This window comes from Musa acuminata, chromosome BXJ1-11 (assembly GCF_036884655.1).
Source record: "Musa acuminata AAA Group cultivar baxijiao chromosome BXJ1-11, Cavendish_Baxijiao_AAA, whole genome shotgun sequence".
Taxonomy (NCBI): Eukaryota; Viridiplantae; Streptophyta; class Magnoliopsida; order Zingiberales; family Musaceae; genus Musa; species Musa acuminata.
In genome coordinates this window covers 3,422,977-3,442,189 of record NC_088337.1, presented here as the reverse complement: position 1 = coordinate 3,442,189, position 19,213 = coordinate 3,422,977, and the positions used below count along the sequence as shown (strand labels likewise).

General features: G+C 40.3%; 2 protein-coding genes across 2 annotated transcripts; both read right to left on the bottom strand.

The window, feature by feature from the left end:
- Positions 1-339: 339 nt before the first annotated feature.
- LOC135596892 (ankyrin repeat-containing protein BDA1-like) lies at positions 340-2,473 on the bottom strand. Its single transcript, XM_065089144.1, has 2 exons — positions 1,541-2,473; positions 340-1,341 (listed from the first exon to the last, which is right to left on the bottom strand). Exons 1-2 carry the CDS (start codon positions 2,120-2,122, stop codon positions 427-429), a joined length of 1,497 nt encoding a protein of 498 aa, XP_064945216.1. The 5' UTR covers positions 2,123-2,473; the 3' UTR covers positions 340-426.
- A 12,007-nt stretch (positions 2,474-14,480) lies between these two features.
- Positions 14,481-17,695, bottom strand: LOC135596891 (ankyrin repeat-containing protein BDA1-like). Its single transcript, XM_065089143.1, has 2 exons — positions 16,908-17,695; positions 14,481-15,601 (listed from the first exon to the last, which is right to left on the bottom strand). Exons 1-2 carry the CDS (start codon positions 17,487-17,489, stop codon positions 14,642-14,644), a joined length of 1,542 nt encoding a protein of 513 aa, XP_064945215.1. The 5' UTR covers positions 17,490-17,695; the 3' UTR covers positions 14,481-14,641.
- Positions 17,696-19,213: the final 1,518 nt, after the last annotated feature.

The window sequence follows — 19,213 nt, the reverse complement described above, 5'->3', positions numbered from 1 at the left end:
ATCAAAATGATGAGATTGATTATTGATTATATCAAAGTGGATAAGGTGGGGTGTTTGATTCGATACATAAAATTATGTGCAACATAAGTATAGGCACACAGTTGTTAATGATTGATAATTCTATACATGAGATTATTGTTATCTTTTATGCACCATTTAATATTATGTCGGTTCTAATTGATTCAAGTCTGGATAATGATTCAGATATTTAAGATTTTATAAATATATTAGTGCATCATTGTACTATTTAAATAAATACATCATTAATATGTAAGAGATATAATGTTCCACAAAACTCTCATAAATCATTTGTGACAACAAAACCAAAGTTACTAATGATTAAAGCAAATTACATTCTGAAAATAAGATAAAGTAACTTTAAAAGATGATAAAGGATAAACCATATAAGAATAATGATAGGTCATATTATTCTATTATTGACCTATTTACTATATAAATAAACACTAAATAATTTACAAAAGAAAATACTCCTGAAAGAATTATTATCAACACGCCCACCACAATCTTCGTGCGGATGGCAACGGCCCTTCTGGGGCCTCCCTGGCTTTCTCCTTCTTCATCTTTCTTCTTCCAGCAGCCACCTTTGCGCAACAAGCACCTGATCGCTCTAAAGCACACCCAAACCATGAAGAGACTGAGGATTCCGAACCAACTCATGAGAAGGATGACAGTGGAGAGCTGATAGGAAAACATTCGCACAATGGCGATCGAGAATGCTAATGCCGTCGAGAACACCGCCAGCCATAGAATCCATTTTAGGATTCCCGTCACAATTTTCTGCTGTCTTGGCACACAACAAATCAACAAAAGAATGATGCTCAAGGATGCAAACAACCCGAACATGTCGAACAGTAGGAATAACTTGACTGCCTCCCTTTCACTTGAACTCCCATCATCTTTCTGCTTAAACCCATCAGGGGGGTTCAGCCCAGCTTCGAATGTGATGGTGGCGATCAACGTCGCCACCACCATTAGTGTTGCTGGTTTGTTGTTGTACCTTTCTTTAGATTCAGACCATACTTTTGGGGGGCTGCAGTCATCCTTAGAAGGTCGAGCCTGGCGTCGGAAGGGGTGCCAACGATTTGGTCGGCTTCTGTGTGACGCGACAGTGGCAGAGGCTCTGGCATCGCTCGGTGACGATTTCGGCTGAGTCTTCCCTTCTTCTGCGGCGGTTCTTCCACCTGCTGCCCGAATCAGTTCTCCCAACAATAGATCTCCATGTTGGCAGGGTGAATCCAATAGCATATCAAGGACGGTGTCGCCTCTCATGTTTGTGGCGTTAACTTCGATACCTCGCCTTCCCAGAAGCAACTTCACGGTCTGCATTCAATCGTATTACCAGAGTTATGAACAGGAAGTTCATCGGTATTACCATTTGCCTTTTTTTGAATGAAATGCAAAGAGTATTTATCTTTTGTTGTGGGAAAGCTCTCATATCAGGAGGTGCAGAAATGAATAAAGACCTGGTGAAAAGAAGAAGACAAATTCATTTCCTCTAATTGGGATCAGGAATACCTACCTGGAGCTGTTTCCTGGCCACAGCAAGGTGCAGGACGGTGTTGCCTTTCGCATCTCCGGAGTTGAGCAGCTCATCGTTTTCACCAGTTCTGTTCAGCAAGAACTGCACGGTCTCGAAGCTGTTTGATTTCACAGTAAGATGAAGGATGGAATCACCTTGCGATGTCACAGCTCGCGCGGACTCCGGGCACGCATCCAGTAACACAGTCAACACATCAAGCCTGCCTCGTAAGGCTGCAGTGTGGGCGGGCATGAAGCCATCGTTGTCTGTCACCAAGTAGAGTCTGGCAGCGGCTGCGTACTGCAGCAGCTCTTTCACCACAGGTAAGTGGCCTTGGGCAGCGGCCAGGTGCAAGGCGGAAAGGCCTTCGCGGTTGCGGCCATGCGCGAGCTCCGGGTTTACGGTGAGGATCTCCCGGACCAGGTCGGAGTGGCCGAGCGATGCAGCGATGTGGAGGGGGCTGTCCGACAGGTGAGCCGCGGCGATGGCTTGCCTGTGGAGCAGGAGCCGGTCTTCTTGTAGCAAACGCCGCAACAAAGTGAGGTCTCCCGCGTAAGCTGCTTCCTCTAGTCTCGGATCCATGCTTAGTTACTCTCTCTCTCTCGATTTGGTCACAAACAACTCGAAGTTAGGACGTCTATATATAGGCTAAAAATCTCTAACGATTCCTCCCGCTCGGTCATCTTGGTCCTGTCTCCATCAAGACGCCGGCCTTGTTGACCAAGTCGTCTCCAATACGTATGCTGCTTCTTCTCGTCTTGCATCTCATTGGTCTGGACTTCGCAGAATACTTTTGCTCAGCTTGCTTTCTCGTTCGCCGAAACTACCTAGAGAACGAAGCGAGACTGGGACAGTCGACGTGCGGTATTTGTGTTTGAGAATGTTGATGAATTACTTCAAGAGGATGGAGATTGGGCTTCTAACCACGTGCTTCCTCGACACCCACCTCGGTTGCCCACTGACTCTGCCCGATCGACCTCCGCTTCTCCTATCCATCTGATGATAGTGTCCCCTAATAAATTATATAATTCTATCGCATTAAGTAAGATATATTATAGTTTTTAATTATAATTATTGATCAATAAAAAAGTCTTCTAATTACAATAATATCTTCCTAAAACCTATCTTCACTTAAATTTTTAATTAGTTTCAGCGAAACAGACCCTATATTTCCATCTGGCTGATGATACATCAGGAGGGAGGGAAGGATGGATGAATGAAAACAAGCTTGCAGATAAATCGACGCTACAACACCTATATATGGAGGCTTGTGATTGGAACAGTTCCTCCTTCTTGTACAGCCTGTCCTCACCAGACGCCGAAGACACGACTTGGTCATCCAGCTCAAAGTGGCCACTGCAGTCCCGTTTAAATATCTTATCCCAAGGAATCGATGCGTTGGAAACGCAGCGAGGGAGACGAAAGCCGAACGGCGAGTGGGATAGCAACAGCGTGCGCAATTGTTCGGAGAAAAATTGGATGGCTGTTTTTGCCGAAGTCATCATTTCATCGGATTGGATGCGGTGCTCACGGGACTGCATGTTGAACGCTTTAACCTGACATCACCTTGGTGTCCTGTCCGGCTGATCAACTTCTTCAAACCTAACAGCGAGGCTCGTGGGTCTCCATACCATTATCCCGGTCGTCGGTTTCCTTCAAGTTGTCCGGTTTAAATATTTTGATCGCTTTCTCAATCTTGTCGCTTATGACCTTGCTAATTTTTTTTGGATGAATAATCACCTTTTTTTTGTTCTCGTCTTCGTTGGACGACTTTGACCTCTTCGGATTTTGCAGCTTTAGCTGATCTAATATAATATTCTTTACATTTCAAAAGAAATAAAAAAAAAATCATCCACGGTTTGGGACAAGCGGAGATGGCTCCATCATCACTTTCCAAGTAGTTTCAGCGAAAGAAAGATGGGAGCGGAACAAAAAATCTACACAGGACGTCTCCATTTCAATGATCCGCTGAAGAAATGTTTATCGATATATTAGCAGTCGAAATCTTTCATTTATTGTGAATATTTATTTGGATGGTACAAGTGACAGAATTCCAATGGAATTAAGCATTCTGGTGGTACCTTGATTGTCCCTTGTCACATTTCGATTTCTAGTATAAATAATAGTATCATTCAACCGATTACCAACAAGTTTGGTAAATGGCAAGGCTCCCTTCTATCACAAGCTGGTTGTGTCACCTTGATTAATTTGCACTTAAACTCCATCCCTATACACTCCTTAAGTGTCTCCTTGTACTGTTTAATATTAATAAAATCTCTTCATTAACCCAGGTATTCTTTTGGTCCAACTATGACAACTCTAAAGGTCTCTTTACTTTGCCTAAGTTCATTAGTGGCTTGGGCATTAAGGACATGCACATAACTGATAAGTAGATGAGATTTTCTTAATTGTTTAAGGAAATCTCTTTATTGTATTGAGGAAAATCCTCTAAGAAAAACTCTCCCTTCTAACCTGTATAAAATGAAAGGGGATATGTTAATAACAATCAACTTCTTCTACAACTTGTTTATCTATTTATTTTCTAACAATAACCAAATATGCATTAAATGTCAAAAGAATTTTTTATTTTCCTAATAGCGCTGATATCGTTTGGGCCAGCCAAGGTTGCTTATCCTAAGTATGGCACTATCCAATGTAAGAGTGCCTCTTCCCCTTTCAACTCCGGTTGGTGTTGGAAGCTATTTGTGCTTGCTATGGATTTCTTGATATTTGAGTTTTGCAAATTTATGGGAGATGGCTGGCTATTCTATCAATATGCTCCATGATTGCTTTCAAACCAGTATATTAAAAAAAAAATAGATGTATTTGTTCCTAATGTGAAGGATTCCTTTCTCTTAATTAATGGATGTTGGAATTCGAATTTATTCTACTCTTGGTTTAGTACCTCTCTTGTTGAGATCTTCTAGTCTTCTAAAGATGGTTTTTGATTTTGATATTCTGATACCACAAGTTTTTCATCCATTAAATCTATTTACCTTTTGATTCTCAACACAGACTTACTCTTCTCCGATGGGGATTGGTGGTGTCATTTGTGATATCTCAACACAGACTTACTCACCACTTTCCCACAGAAAGACTTGTCACACTTGGTTTCTCTACCTCCAATCTGTATATTTTTCTGTCTTATAGTTGTTTTTCTTTGGAAAGCTATCAAAATCAAACTTCTTTTCCTCTTTTCCTCCTTCAGATTGGATCTTTAAGCTTAAAACTCAAAGCCTCTTCTAATACTATCTTTCTTAGGATAATTTATTATTATTATTATTATAGGATCATTCTAAAGTTTCTATGAAACGATCTCTTGAACCGTGATAACTCTTTCAATCTAGATGGCTAAACTTGAACTGTGATTGTTGAATCTCGTATTTTGATGATGAAACTACTTGATATATGTTTATGATTTAATCTGCGTTTTGAGTGACGCAGGATGCTTCGATCAGGATGAGACAATTAAAGCAGGAAAATCATGTTGTGCCGAAGGATCATGTCAGAAGATTGGACGTCGGGCCGGTGGATCGGTCGACGTATCGACAGAAGGCTTCGGGCCGTGGACTCGGGCATCGGGCCAAGAAGAGCAGGTATTGTGCCAAGGATATCGGAGTTGTGGAGTCAACTGACCGATTGGGCAATAGGCTGCAGAAGAGGACGATACGCCGAAGAATCGGACGAAGCGTCGAGGGACCAATGACATGTCGGACAACTTGGTTAATTGCTTAGGATTAATTGTCTCGATCGAAGTTTTGTTTTGTTGTGCAGGATTAACTACGATGAAAGTTAGACAAGCAGCAGGAGTTGCGCTGGAGTCAAGATCATGATCACGTTGGGAGTTCGAGAGTTCGACGGAAGTTCGGACGGTCGTCGGAGGTTCAGCGAGAACAAATCCGAGAAGTCCAGAAGCTTGCCAAGCGAAACTCGTCGGAACTCGCCAAGTGGATCGTCGCAAAGTCCAGGAGTATGCCGGATGTCCGCAGAAGGATCACCGAGGGTTTTTCGGATGATCGATGGAAGTTTGCCGGAAACACGCCGGAAGAAGCGATTGACGCATCGGAGCATAGCTGCAGAAGTTGTCTTAAAGTTAATCTTAGTTAGCACGATGATTAAGCTTGAAAATGGGAGGTGATCCCATTAGCTTAATCGTGGGGCAATTGGGCCCCTGAAAAGATTCAAATTGGGCCGAATGGAGCGAACCATTCGGACCCTGATTGCACCAGGCGGTGCAACCGCCTAGGCCAGGAGGTGCAACCGCCAGGGCTGCGAGACTGGGCAGTGCAACCGCCCCAGCCAAGCGGTGCAACCGCCCAGGATATGTCTCCTAGCGAGACTTGGCGGTGCAACCGCCCCAGCCAAGCGGTGCAACCGCCCAGGATATGTCTCCCAGCGAGACTGGGCGGTGCAACCGCCCCAGCCAAGAGGTGCAACCGCCCAGGGCTCAGTCTCCAAGCGAGACTGGGCGGTGCAACCTCCTCTGTCAAGAGGTAGCACCGCCAGAGCTCAAGTTTCGAGCTCTGCGAAGAGGTGCAACCACCGAGCTCAGTCTTCGAGCTCTGGCAGAGAGGTGCATCAGCCTGAGCTCAGTTTCGAGCTCTGCCAGGTGATGCAACCACCGAGCTCAGTCTTCGAGCTCTGGTAGAGAGGTGCATCAGCCTGAGTTCAGTTTCGAGCTCTGCCAGGTGATGCAACCACCGAGCTCAGACTTCGAGCTCTGCCAGGCAGTGCAACCACCGAGCTCAGTCTTCGAGCTCTGCCAGGTGGTGCAACCATCGAGCTCAGTCTTCGAGCTCTGGCAGAGAGGAGCAATTGCCTGAGCTCAGTCTTCGAGCTCTGCCAGGCGGTGCCACCTCTCTAGTCAAGAGGTGCAACCGCCTAATCCCGGAATTCCGGGATTTGATCGTTTTGAGCTCCAAATTTGAATTGGGTTGGGGCCTATAAATACCCCACCCATTCAGCACTGAAAAGATACAGATCCACATCGAATTCTTGATCTTTTCAGTGATTCTAAGAGCTCAAATTTGTGTAAAGTCCTAAAAGTTCTCCTCCTTCTGTTCTTCAAGTCTTGAGTTATAAAGAGAGGAGAGAAAGGATCTGTAAAGGTTGTCTCCTGAGCCTGTCAAAAGGAGAGAAACTGTAAAAGGGCAGTTAGCCTTCGCCCATTGAAGGAAGGCAGCTAGTTGACGTCGGTGACCTCGTCGGAGGAGGAAGCCAAAAGTGGAGTAGGTCAAGACTGACCGAACCACTCTAAATCTCTGGTTTGCTTTTACCTTGAGCACTTTATCATTACTGCAAACCTCCTACATTGCTACTGCCCTCTGCGCCTTTACGAACGAGTTTCTAAGCTCTGATCTTTCAGAATCTGCATTCAAACGTAAATCGTGTTTTCGTACGATCTTCACACTGCAGTTTACGCTTACATTCGGATTCCATTTATAACTGCAAATTGCTTTCTATGTAAAACGCTTTTCAAGGTTCAAAACTGCTTTTAGACGCAAAACTACATTTAGACGTAAAATTACGTTTAGACGTAAAACTGCGTTTAGACGCAAAACTGCGTTTAGACGTAAAACTGTGTTTAGACGTAAAACTGCGTTTAGACGCAAAACTGCGTTTAGACGTAAAACTGCGTTTAGACGTAAAACTGAGTTTAGATGCAAACTGCGCTTAGACGCAAACTGCGCTTAGACGCAAACTGCGCTTAGACGCAAACTGTGTTTAGACGCAAACTGCGCTTAGACGCAAACTGCGCTTAGACGCAAACTGCACTGTGATTCTGCTTTTATATCAAAATCGTTTTTTATCGGACGAACGCAGCTTTCGTTTTTAAATCGCTGTAAGATTTTCGCTGCACTAATTCACCCCCCCCCTCTTAGTGCTCTCGATCCTAACAATTGGTATCAGAGCGGGGTATTTCTCATTTCGGATTTACACCCGAGAGAAATGGCTCTTCAAGAGGGCTTTTCGGTCTTTCGTCCACCGTTATTTAACGGATTGGACTACACTTATTGGAAAACTCGAATGAGAGTTTTCTTGATTTCTCTAAATCTGGATTTATGGAATATCATTGAAAACGGTTTTCAACTTCCCTCTAAACCGATGAACGAATGGTCGGATTTAGAGAAGAAGTATTTTTCTTTAAATGCAAAGGCTATGAATGCCTTATTTTGCGCTTTGGACAAAAATGAGTTCAATCGGGCACACTCTTGAAATCACGCACGAGGGAATTAGTAGAGTTAAAGACTCGAAAGTTAATATTTTACTGCATGATTTCGAGCTTTTTCATATGAAACCAAGCGAAACCGTTGTTGACATGTACACCCGTTTTACGGATATCGTCAATGGTTTAAAATCACTTGGTAAAAGCTTTTCGGATTTTGAACTCGTTAACAAAGTTTTGCGCTCACTTTCTAAAACTTGGGATTCAAAAGTAACTGCTATTCAAGAATCGAAAAACTTGAACCAATTTCCACTTGAAGAACTAATTGGTTCATTGATCACATATGAAATGACGTGCAATGCACGTGAAGAACTTGAGAACCACCTTCCAAAGAACAGGAAGGATTTGAGACATAGAACATTTGAAGACCACTCGAGCATAAGCTCAAGTGATGGTGAACTTAAACTACAAATGAAACAAAAATTAAAAAGTAAAAAGAACGGAACTACTTGCCTTGAACGCAAGAAGAAGAACAAAAATTGGGATGAATCGAGCTCCTCCGAAGACGAGAAGAAAATCAACAAAGGCGACGTGGCAAACTACGCCTTTACGCCTTTCGACGCTGAGGTAATCAAAATGCCTTTAATTTACTTTGAAATTACATAATGCTTTTCATAATGCATTTTTCTTTTTTATTTTCTTAAAAATTGCATGTCTAATAATGTTATAATGAAAATAAAAAATTAGGAATCATGCTTATCATTCTAAGTAATTTTGAAAATAATCATGAAAATTGCTTGTTCGTGATAAACAAAATGATTTTGAAATACATTATGAAATCATGCTGTATGTGGTTGAGAAGTAATAATGTGTATCATGTTGATTTCCATTATTATTTCTCGATTTTGAGTATATGAAATCATGTTCAATTTGAAGTTATGATTAATGAATTTATTGAATGTAATTTTGAGGATGATTTCAGATTTGACAAATGCTTGATTCGTATTTACGACATAAGATACACTTTAAGTATGAATCATGCTTCAATCATGTTAGATGCTTCAATCATTTTCTATCTCTAGAGTTCTCGATTTTGATGAAATACAAGTGATAAATTTATTTATGATATCTTGTAAATTACTTGAATTATGAATGAGTTTTTATGATGTGTTAAAAGAATCACTTAAAAATAAAATGCTTTTCCCATCTTATCGAGATTAATGCATGATATTGTGTGAATCTCGAAACTGATTTTGATGAAATAATAATAACGTTATTCATGTTATGAATCTCAATAATGATAATATGCTTCATGTGATAATATGAATACACGAAACACTTATGATGTGAATTTTATACAATTCCGTGTATTCATAAAATATTTTCATCCAATAACTCTTCTTGATATTCCTTATGAGATGAAATGAAATACAAATGAGGAGTTATTGATCATGCATGGTAGAATATAATTTGACAAAATTGATACCATCATGATATGAAACATTTATGATTTGCAATTATGCATGCAATACTCATGCTTTCTAATTATGATGTGATGTATTGCATATGATGTAAATCATGATTTAAAATGCTATAAGTGCTAAGTTACACATTTTGAGAAGAAATTGCTATATTGAAACATTAATGTAATTATGAATGATGATATGATATTATGCATGTAATACTTCAACTTATGATAATGATGCATGCAATGATAAAATATTCATGATGAAAAATTGTCTTGACATTCATGACTTGATTATTCATCCTTTGTTATGATTTTGAAATCATTGTAAAAGGAAAAAGAACTACAAAACTGTATTCTTCCTTTCCTTTTGACAATGACAAAGGGGGAGATAGCTAGCTTGTACAAGTCAAGAAGATGCAAAAACTTGATTGCTAGCTTGCCTATCTTAAGTAGCAAAGATCGTTAACTTGCTTATTTCAAGAAGAAAATTTGTCTTCTTGAACATCACTATCTTGAATATCTCAAGAAGCAAAACTTGCAATTTGCACATTGCAATAGGAAGCAAGAATCATGAGCTTACACAAGAAAGCTATCTTGCATTTGCTTTCGAAATTTTTGCTAGCTTATATATTGTGAAACTTGTATATTGTAAAAATTGCTAGCATTTGGTCTAAAGAGAAGCAAAAAGTTGCTATCTCAAAAGAAGCAAATGTGCTATCTTGCCTATCTCAAGAGGCAAAAATGCTAACTTGCGCATCTAGCAAAGTGAAAAAAATTTTCAAGAAGCAAGAGTTGCCTTCTTGAACATCTCTAATTTGCTAGCTTGCATGATGTAGAACTTGCTATCTTGAACATTACCAAAAGGGCTATCTTATATGCTATAAAACTTGTATATCTAAAACTTGATAGCATGAATATTCTAAGCATGATGTAACACTTGCTAAATCTTCTAGCTACAAGATTGCATGATGATAAAACTTGATATTATGATTTTCATGCAATGAGTTGAACCAATATCACACACAAACGATTAATTGTGATACTTCTCCTTTTTGTTGATGACAAAGGGGGAGAAGTATGTTGATGACATGACATGTGATGCATAAGTTTATGCATATGTTCATGTTGATGTGTTGCAAGTATTCATGATGAATATTGCAATGACTTGAATTCAGTTTGAATTCAAGGTTCTATCAATATGGCATATTGATAGGGGGAGTTTGTTTAAACTCTGGGAGTTAAGGTTAACTCCGTTTATGATGACACGTTGCTTAGATTTTTTAATCTAAGAGTTTCTATCAATATGGCATATTGATAGGGGGAGTTTGTTTAAACTCCGAGAGTTAAGTTTAACTCCGTCATCAAGTAGTTGTCATCATCAAAAAGGGGGAGATTGTTGAATCTCGTATTTTGATGATGAAACTACTTGATATATGTTTATGATTTAATCTGCGTTTTGAGTGACGCAGGATGCTTCGATCAGGATGAGACAATTAAAGCAGGAAAATCATGTTGTGCCGAAGGATCATGTCAGAAGATTGGACGTCGGGCCGGTGGATCGGTCGACGTATCGACAGAAGGCTTCGGGCCGTGGACTCGGGCATCGGGCCAAGAAGAGCAGGTATTGTGCCAAGGATATCAGAGTTGTGGAGTCAACTGACCGATTGGGCAATAGGCTGCAGAAGAGGACGATGCGCCGAAGAATCGGACGAAGCGTCGAGGGACCAATGACATGTCGGACAACTTGGTTAATTGCTTAGGATTAATTGTCTCGATCGAAGTTTTGTTTTGTTGTGCAGGATTAACTACGATGAAAGTTAGACAAGCAGCAGGAGTTGCGCCGGAGTCAAGATCATGATCACGTTGGGAGTTCGAGAGTTCGACGGAAGTTCGGACGGTCGTCGGAGGTTCAGCGAGAACAGATCCGAGAAGTCCAGAAGCTTGCCAAGCGAAGCTCGTCGGAACTGGCCAAGTGGATCGTCGCAAAGTCCAGGAGTATGCCGGATGTCCGCAGAAGGATCACCGAGGGTTTTTCGGATGATCGACGGAAGTTTGCCGGAAACTCGCCGGAAAAAGCGATTGACGCATCGGAGCATAGCTGCAGAAGTTGTCTTAAAGTTAATCTTAGTTAGCACGATGATTAAGCTTGAAAATGGGAGGTGATCCCATTAGCTTAATCGTGGGGCAATTGGGCCCCTGAAAAGATTCAAATTGGGCCGAATGGAGCGAACCATTCGGACCCTGATTGCACCAGGCGGTGCAACCGCCTAGGCCAGGAGGTGCAACCGCTAGGGCTGCGAGACTGGGCGGTGCAACCGCCCAGGGCTCAGTCTCCAAGCGAGACTGGGCGGTGCAACCTCCTCTGTCAAGAGGTAGCACCGCCAGAGCTCAAGTTTCGAGCTCTGCGAAGAGGTGCAACCACCGAGCTCAGTCTTCGAGCTCTGGCAGAGAGGTGCATCAGCCTGAGCTCAGTTTCGAGCTCTGCCAGGTGATGCAACCACCGAGCTCAGTCTTCGAGCTCTGGCAGAGAGGTGCATCAGCCTGAGTTCAGTTTCGAGCTCTGCCAGGTGATGCAACCACCGAGCTCAGACTTCGAGCTCTGCCAGGCGGTGCAACCACCGAGCTCAGTCTTCGAGCTCTGCCAGGTGGTGCAACCATCGAGCTCAGTCTTCGAGCTCTGGCAGAGAGGAGCAATCGCCTGAGCTCAGTCTTCGAGCTCTGCCAGGCGGTGCCACCTCTCCAGTCAAGAGGTGCAACCGCCTGATCCCGGAATTCCGAGATTTGATCGTTTTGAGCTCCAAATTTGAATTGGGTTGGGGCCTATAAATACCCCACCCATTCAGCACTGAAAAGATACAGATCCACACCGAATTCTTGATCTTTTCAGTGATTCTAAGAGCTCAAATTTGTGTAAAGTCCTAAAAGTTCTCCTCCTTCTGTTCTTCAAGTCTTGAGTTATAAAGAGAGGAGAGAAAGGATCTGTAAAGGTTGTCTCCTGAGCCTGTCAAAAGGAGAGAAACTGTAAAAGGGCAGTTAGCCTTCGCCCATTGAAGGAAGGCAGCTAGTTGACGTCGGTGACCTCGTCGGAGGAGGAAGCCAAAAGTGGAGTAGGTCAAGACTGACCGAAATACTCTAAATCTCTGGTTTGCTTTTACCTTGAGCACTTTATCATTACTGCAAACCTCCTACATTGCTACTGCCCTCTGCGCCTTTACGAACGAGTTTCTAAGCTCTGATCTTTCAGAATCTGCATTCAAACGTAAATCGTGTTTTCGTACGATCTTCACACTGCAGTTTACGCTTACGTTCGGATTCCATTTATAACTGCAAATTGCTTTCTACGTAAAACGCTTTTCAAGGTTCAAAACTGCTTTTAGACGCAAAACTACATTTAGACGTAAAATTACGTTTAGACGTAAAACTGCGTTTAGACGCAAAACTGCGTTTAGACGTAAAACTGCGTTTAGACGCAAAACTGCGTTTAGACGTAAAATTGCGTTTAGACGTAAAACTACGTTTGGACGTAAAACTGAGTTTAGATGCAAACTGCGCTTAGACGCAAACTGTGTTTAGACGCAAACTGCGCTTAGACGCAAACTGCGCTTAGACGCAAACTGCACTGTGATTCTGCTTTTATATCAAAATCGTTTTTTATCGGACGAACGCAGCTTTCGTTTTTAAATTGCTGTAAGATTTCCGCTGCACTAATTCACCCCCCCCCCCCTCTTAGTGCTCTCGATCCTAACAGTGATAACTCTTTCAATCAATATGGCAAGGAGGGTACTAGTTTTTTACATTTTGAATACTAGTGGTGTCCTTTTTGCTAGTTGCATATATTCATCGTAACCTCTCTAAAATCGTATTCGATGTTTCAGTCGTATTCGTATTGAAACTGATTTGAAGTGCTTTGTGGACATCCTAAGTGACACATCCCAATTTCCTTTAAGCATCCTCCCTTTATTGTTAAGACGTTTAAACTCTTTCTTGATATCATAAATGTAACAGAGTTGACAATTGACTAGCAAACTATGCTAAAGTGAAGTTTTATCGAAGTAACTTTAGCTTGAATACATTAACATATCACTCTCCTATTTATACAAATTTTTTTCTTTCTCGTAAAATATGTATGTTAGGATTGATGTTGACTTGCAAATTTTGTAATCCTCATTTAATGATAATATGTTAATTGAGAAGAAACTTGAATTATAAGTTTGCTGAGTCAACAAGAATCTTGATCATTTAGGAAGAAGGATTTCTTGCAAATATCGAGTGCAACTTTTAGTACTTTGTGTCTTCTGAAAGATGAATTTTTTTTTTCCTTCTCTAAGCTCTTAGATGTGTAAGTAGTCAAGGTGTGTTTTGAAAGATCAACAAGCTCGGGATGAAATATCCTCGTCCTGATAATTTATTATTTTTATTATATAATCTAATTATTTTTAATTTATTGATAGTATAGGGCTATTAATCTATCTATAAACATAAATTTTCTTTTTTAAATTTCTTCCTATATAAATAGAGAAAAATAAATGAATAAACATTATGATAATCTAGTTAATGATCAAATCTAATCATACAATCAATACTATATATGATACGAGAGACATGACATGTAGGCAATCACCGATACATCATTCCCATCAAGCCAATACTCCACTCTTATTTGGTTGATATGTCTCGAGAGATTTGATCTTATTAGGTTGGTAGCATGACACTCACAAGGTTTTTTTATGTGTGAGCTCGAACCATCTAATCGATATATCGATTCGAAACGATTCTGTAAGATCAGTTATATAGCATTGATCAAAAGAATTATTAATTCATGCTTCTCGAGTTCGATGCATGTTACACAACTTATTAATAGATCATACGTATGACTGTTCTAGGTATTCATTATGAAAAGACCCTCTAGTCTATACATAGGGGTCTTATGGCTCAAGATAATCGATTACTTTAGTACTTCATCAAATCTTTCAAACTTTTATTAATCCTAAGTATTAAAGGAGCTTTATTGGGGACTTGGTGACTTAATCTTTTGTAAGGTCTTGGCCTCAATCTCCTAACTTCTAGACACATCAATTAGAGATGGTCCTAAAAATGATCTTTATTAGCTTTCAAAATTTGTCGGCTAACAGTTCAAACGAAAATTTCTTCCTAATTTTTAATTTTTTTATGTAATAAATTTCCTAATAAGTCACTAATACGTGTTAGATATAATATCCCACAAAATTTGCGTAAATCATATGTGACAGCAAAACAAAAGTTAATAAAGACTAATGTTACATATTACTACATACAATGTCAAAAAATAGAAAACACACTAAAATGAACATCCATTAATTTTTATATAGAACACGACATACAAGACCAAGTTTACAGAGAAGCAAATTACATTTTGAAAATAAGATAAAATAAACTTAAAAGAAGACAAATATTAAATCATATACGAACAATGATAGGTCATATTATCCTATAAGAATTTTATTGACCTTCTCGCTATAGAAACAAACACTAAATAATTTACAATAAGAACTACCCCAAAAATAATTTTCATCAACGCGCCCACCACAATCTTCGTGCGGATGGCAACGGCCCTTGTGGGGCCTCCCTGACTTTCTCCTTCTCCATCTTTCTTCTTCCAGCATCCACCTTTGCGCAACAAGCATCTGATCGCTCTAAAGCACACCCACATCATGAAGAGACTGAGAATTCCGAACCAACTCATGAGAAGGATGACAGTGTCGAGCTGATGGGAAAATATTCGCACAATGGCGGTCGAGAATGCTAATGCCGTCGAGAACACTGCCAGCCATAGAATCCACTTTAGGATTCCCATCGCCATTTTAGTCCGTCTGGGCACACAACATATCAACAAGAGGATGATGCTCAAGGATGCAAACAACCCGAACATGTCGAACAGTAGGAATAACTTGAGATCATATTTTAGAACTGCCTCCCCTTCACTTGAACTCCCCTTCATATTGGGGGGAGTCGGCCCACCATCATCTTTCTGGTTAAACCCACCAGGGGGGTTTAGCCCAGCTTGGAATGTGATGGTGGCGATCAACGTCGCCACCAACATTAGTGTTGCTGGTTTGTTGTTGTACCTTTCTTTAAGTTCAGACAATACATTTCGGGGGCTGCGGTCATCCTTAGAAGGTCGAGCCTGGCGTCGGAAGGGGTTCCAACGATTCGGTCGGCTTCTGTGTGACGCGACAGTGGCAGAGGCTCTGGCATCACTCGGTGACGATTTCGGCTGAGTCTTCCCTTCTTCTGCGGCGGTTCTTCCACCTGCTGCCCGAATCAGTTCTCCCAACAATAGATCTCCATGTTGGAAGGGTGAATCCAGTAGCATATCAAGGACGGTGTCGCCTCTCATGTTTGTGGCGTTAACTTCGATACCTCGCCTTCCCAGAAGCAACTTCACGGTCTGCATTCATTCGAGCTATGTGTCAGAATTAACGTTGCACACATGACTTTTTGATTCTTATGATATTAAAGATCGTATCTATTAACGATAAAAGATGTAATTCTCGGATAGATGTGTCTTCCTAATGAATATATATTAATTTCAAATTAATATTTTGATGAAAGACATCTTTTGTCACTATAAATTTTGGAACATGATCCTCTCTTTTCATCCGTAGCATATGTCAAAACAAGGGAAACTAGAATTCTTTTGTCACTATAAATTTACTTTATGCAATGTTCAAAGAATTAATTGGAACAAATGAGAAGAATTCCTTATGTATCTATCGTGGAAGGTTAAATGCATGCCCAAATTTGTATTAGGTCAAACATCAGTTTTGCTATTGGAATATTGGGCAGATATCAAACTAATTCTAGATTTGACTATTGAAAAGCTATAAAGAAAATTCTAAAATACTTATATACTCGCTTATAGGAGATCAAATAATCTCAAAGTAATTGGATGTTTAGATTTTGCTAGATGTGATGATATAAAAAAATAGCACTTGACTATTTGTTCCTTTTAGTTACGGAGCAATTTGGTGGATGAGGGCAAAGCGGTCCATCATTCCTACATTCATTATAGAAGTTGAGTTTGTGATATTCTTTAAGGCTACAATTCAAAAGCTCAAATCTTGTTTTCATAATTTACTCTTAAAAAAAATTAAAAGTTTATTATGATAATTTTGTAATAGTATTCTTCTTTAAAAATGAGTGCTATAAGGGTGCTAAACATATGAAAATGGAATATTTAGCAGTGAAAAAAAAAAGTTTAGAAACAAACAATATTAATTGAACATATTAGCATTGCCCTTATGATTACAGATCGAAAGGATTATCACCCAAGATATTTATTGAACATGTTAAAAGAATAAGCACTATTGGACATCATTATTAATATTATGTCATATTCATAAATGATTATTTAATATGATATTTTCATCGAGAACTTATTTCAAATAAAGGGGGTAAGGGAGAAAAACTAGAATTCTATTTATCTGAGTTGATTTTTAGGAGATTTTAATTTCTCAAATGATATCCAATTTATCAATGGATCAATATATGTTTTTAAATTATTATTATTTAATTATTAAATCTAAATATTATGAGATTTATGTTATACTATGATGTTTTATTTGTGTCTGAATTTAATTTGAACATGAAGCTCCTTACTATTTCCATTTGCTTTTCGTGAATGAAATGCAAAAACACCTGGTGAAAAGAAGAAGACAAATTCATTTCCTCTACTTGGGATCAGGAATACCTACTTGGAGCTGTTTTCTGGCCACAGCAAGGTGCAGGACGGTGTTGCCTTTCGCATCTCCAGAGTTGAGTAGCTCATCGTTCTCATTCGTTCTGTTCAGCAAGAACTGCACGGTCTCGAAGCTGTTTGATTTCACAGTAAGATGAAGGATGGAATCACCTTGCGATGTCACAGCTCGCGAGGACTCCGGGCACGCATCCAGTAACACAGTCAAAGCATCAAGCTTGCCTCGTAAGGCTGCAGTGTGGGCGGGCATGAAGCCATCGTTGTCGGTCGCCAAGCAGAGATTGGCAGCGGCTGCGTACTGCAGCAACTCGGTCACCACGGATAAGTGGCCTTGGGCAACGGCCAGGTGCAAGGCAGAAAGGCCTTCGCGGTTGCGGCCATGCGCGAGCTCCGGGTTTACGGCGAGGATCTCCCGGACCAGGTCGGAGTGGCCGAGCGATGCAGCGATGTGGAGGGGGCTGTCCGACAGGTGAGCCGCGGCGATGCTTTGCCTGTGGAGCAGGATCCGATCTTCTTGTAGCAAACGCCGCAACAAAGTGAGGTCTCCCGCATAAGCTGCTTCCTCTAGTCTCGGATCCATGCAGAGTTACTCTCTCTCTCTCTCTCGATTTGGTCACAAACAACTCGAAGTTAGGACGCCTATATATATGCTAAAAATCTCGAGCGATTCCTCCCGGTCGGTCTTCTTGGTCCTGTCTCCATCAAGACGCCGGCCTTGTTGAAGAAGCCGTCTCCAAAACGGAAGTTGCTCCCTCTAGTCATGCATCCCATTGGTCTGGACTCCATCGAATACGTTTTCTCAGCTTGCTTTCTCGTTCGCCGAAACTACCAAGAGAATGAAGTGAAGCTGGGACAGTCGATGTGCGGTGTTTGTGTTTGAGAATGTTGATGAAACATGAATGACTTATAATGATATAGCTTTTTCTAACTTTTCTTCACGTAGAAAATGACAAGACACGACCGATCCATATGATGATAGTGTCCCTTAATATCCCCACTAACAGAAACCCGAGTAAAGGGCAAAGTTAATAGATTGTGGTGAGAACTTAGATCAAAATTAATAAATTATATAATTTTATCTCATTAAGTAAGATATATCATAGATTTAGTTAGATTTTAATTATAATTATTGATGAATAAAAAAGTTTGATTATTCTAAAATCTTTTAAGAGACTCTTTTGATGTGAAGGATTCTTATAATTATAATAATATCTTCTTGCGAAGAAACATAATATTATTTTTTATGCTTACAAACATAATATGATTTCCTATCTTCACTTAAATTATTAAGTAGTTTCAGCGAAACAGACCTCATCAACACCCTACTTCACTCTGACTGATACGTTAGGAGGGATGGATGAATGAAAGCAAGCTGAGCAAAAATATTCTACAAAGTCCAGAGCAATGGCTATCATCTCTTGAATCCATCGAATACTAGTACTAATTTCAAGCGTGTATTTAGACTTTTGTAGCTCCCTAATCCAGATGTCATCAATAGTTCTAGGAAAGAAAGAAAGAAAGAGAAGGAATTCTACAAGTCCATATATCTTGAATTGGGCTAGCAGAGCTTACTAATTCGAATGTACAATAGGGTTGTCGTTGACTTGGATTTATTTTTCTTGTAATCCTCATTTAATGATGATGTTACTTGGGAAGGAAACTTGATTTCCAAGTTTGCTGGGTCAACAAGCAAAGGACTCTAATTGGGCCAACACCCTGGCTGATACGTCACCAAGGATCTGATTTTTCTATGTTACTAAAGTGACATCGACAAGGATATATTGACTCAAAGTCATTTAGTTAATATGTAACGTTAATTAGATGATTGACTCGACTTATAGTTATATCATGACCCCCCGAGTTCGACATGGGATCCCATAACTCAACGGTAGTCGGACTATACACAATCATTTTTACTATTCTAGTGATCTCAATCCAATAATTGTCTACTCCATCATAAAAAGGTCCTCTATGTGCAATTTTTAGGGAACTTTTGACTAAATATATTTGACTAAACCATCCGAACCCTTATCAACTTTAAGTATCGTAGGAACCTTATTGAGTATGTCCCAACATAATATTTTATAGTAACTTTAAGCTTTCAAAAACTTGAACTTGGGATGAACTTAAAAATGGATTGCGATAAGATTCGAATCTCATTCGCACGTCAGACAATCATGTTGGGCTGATGGCCCATATTCAGCCCATAGCCCACACCCTCTCTTAACCTAACCCTAATTAAGATTAGGGGGGTGTGGTGGCTACGTTTTAGAGGCAGATTAAAGCTATAAAAAGGCAGCAACG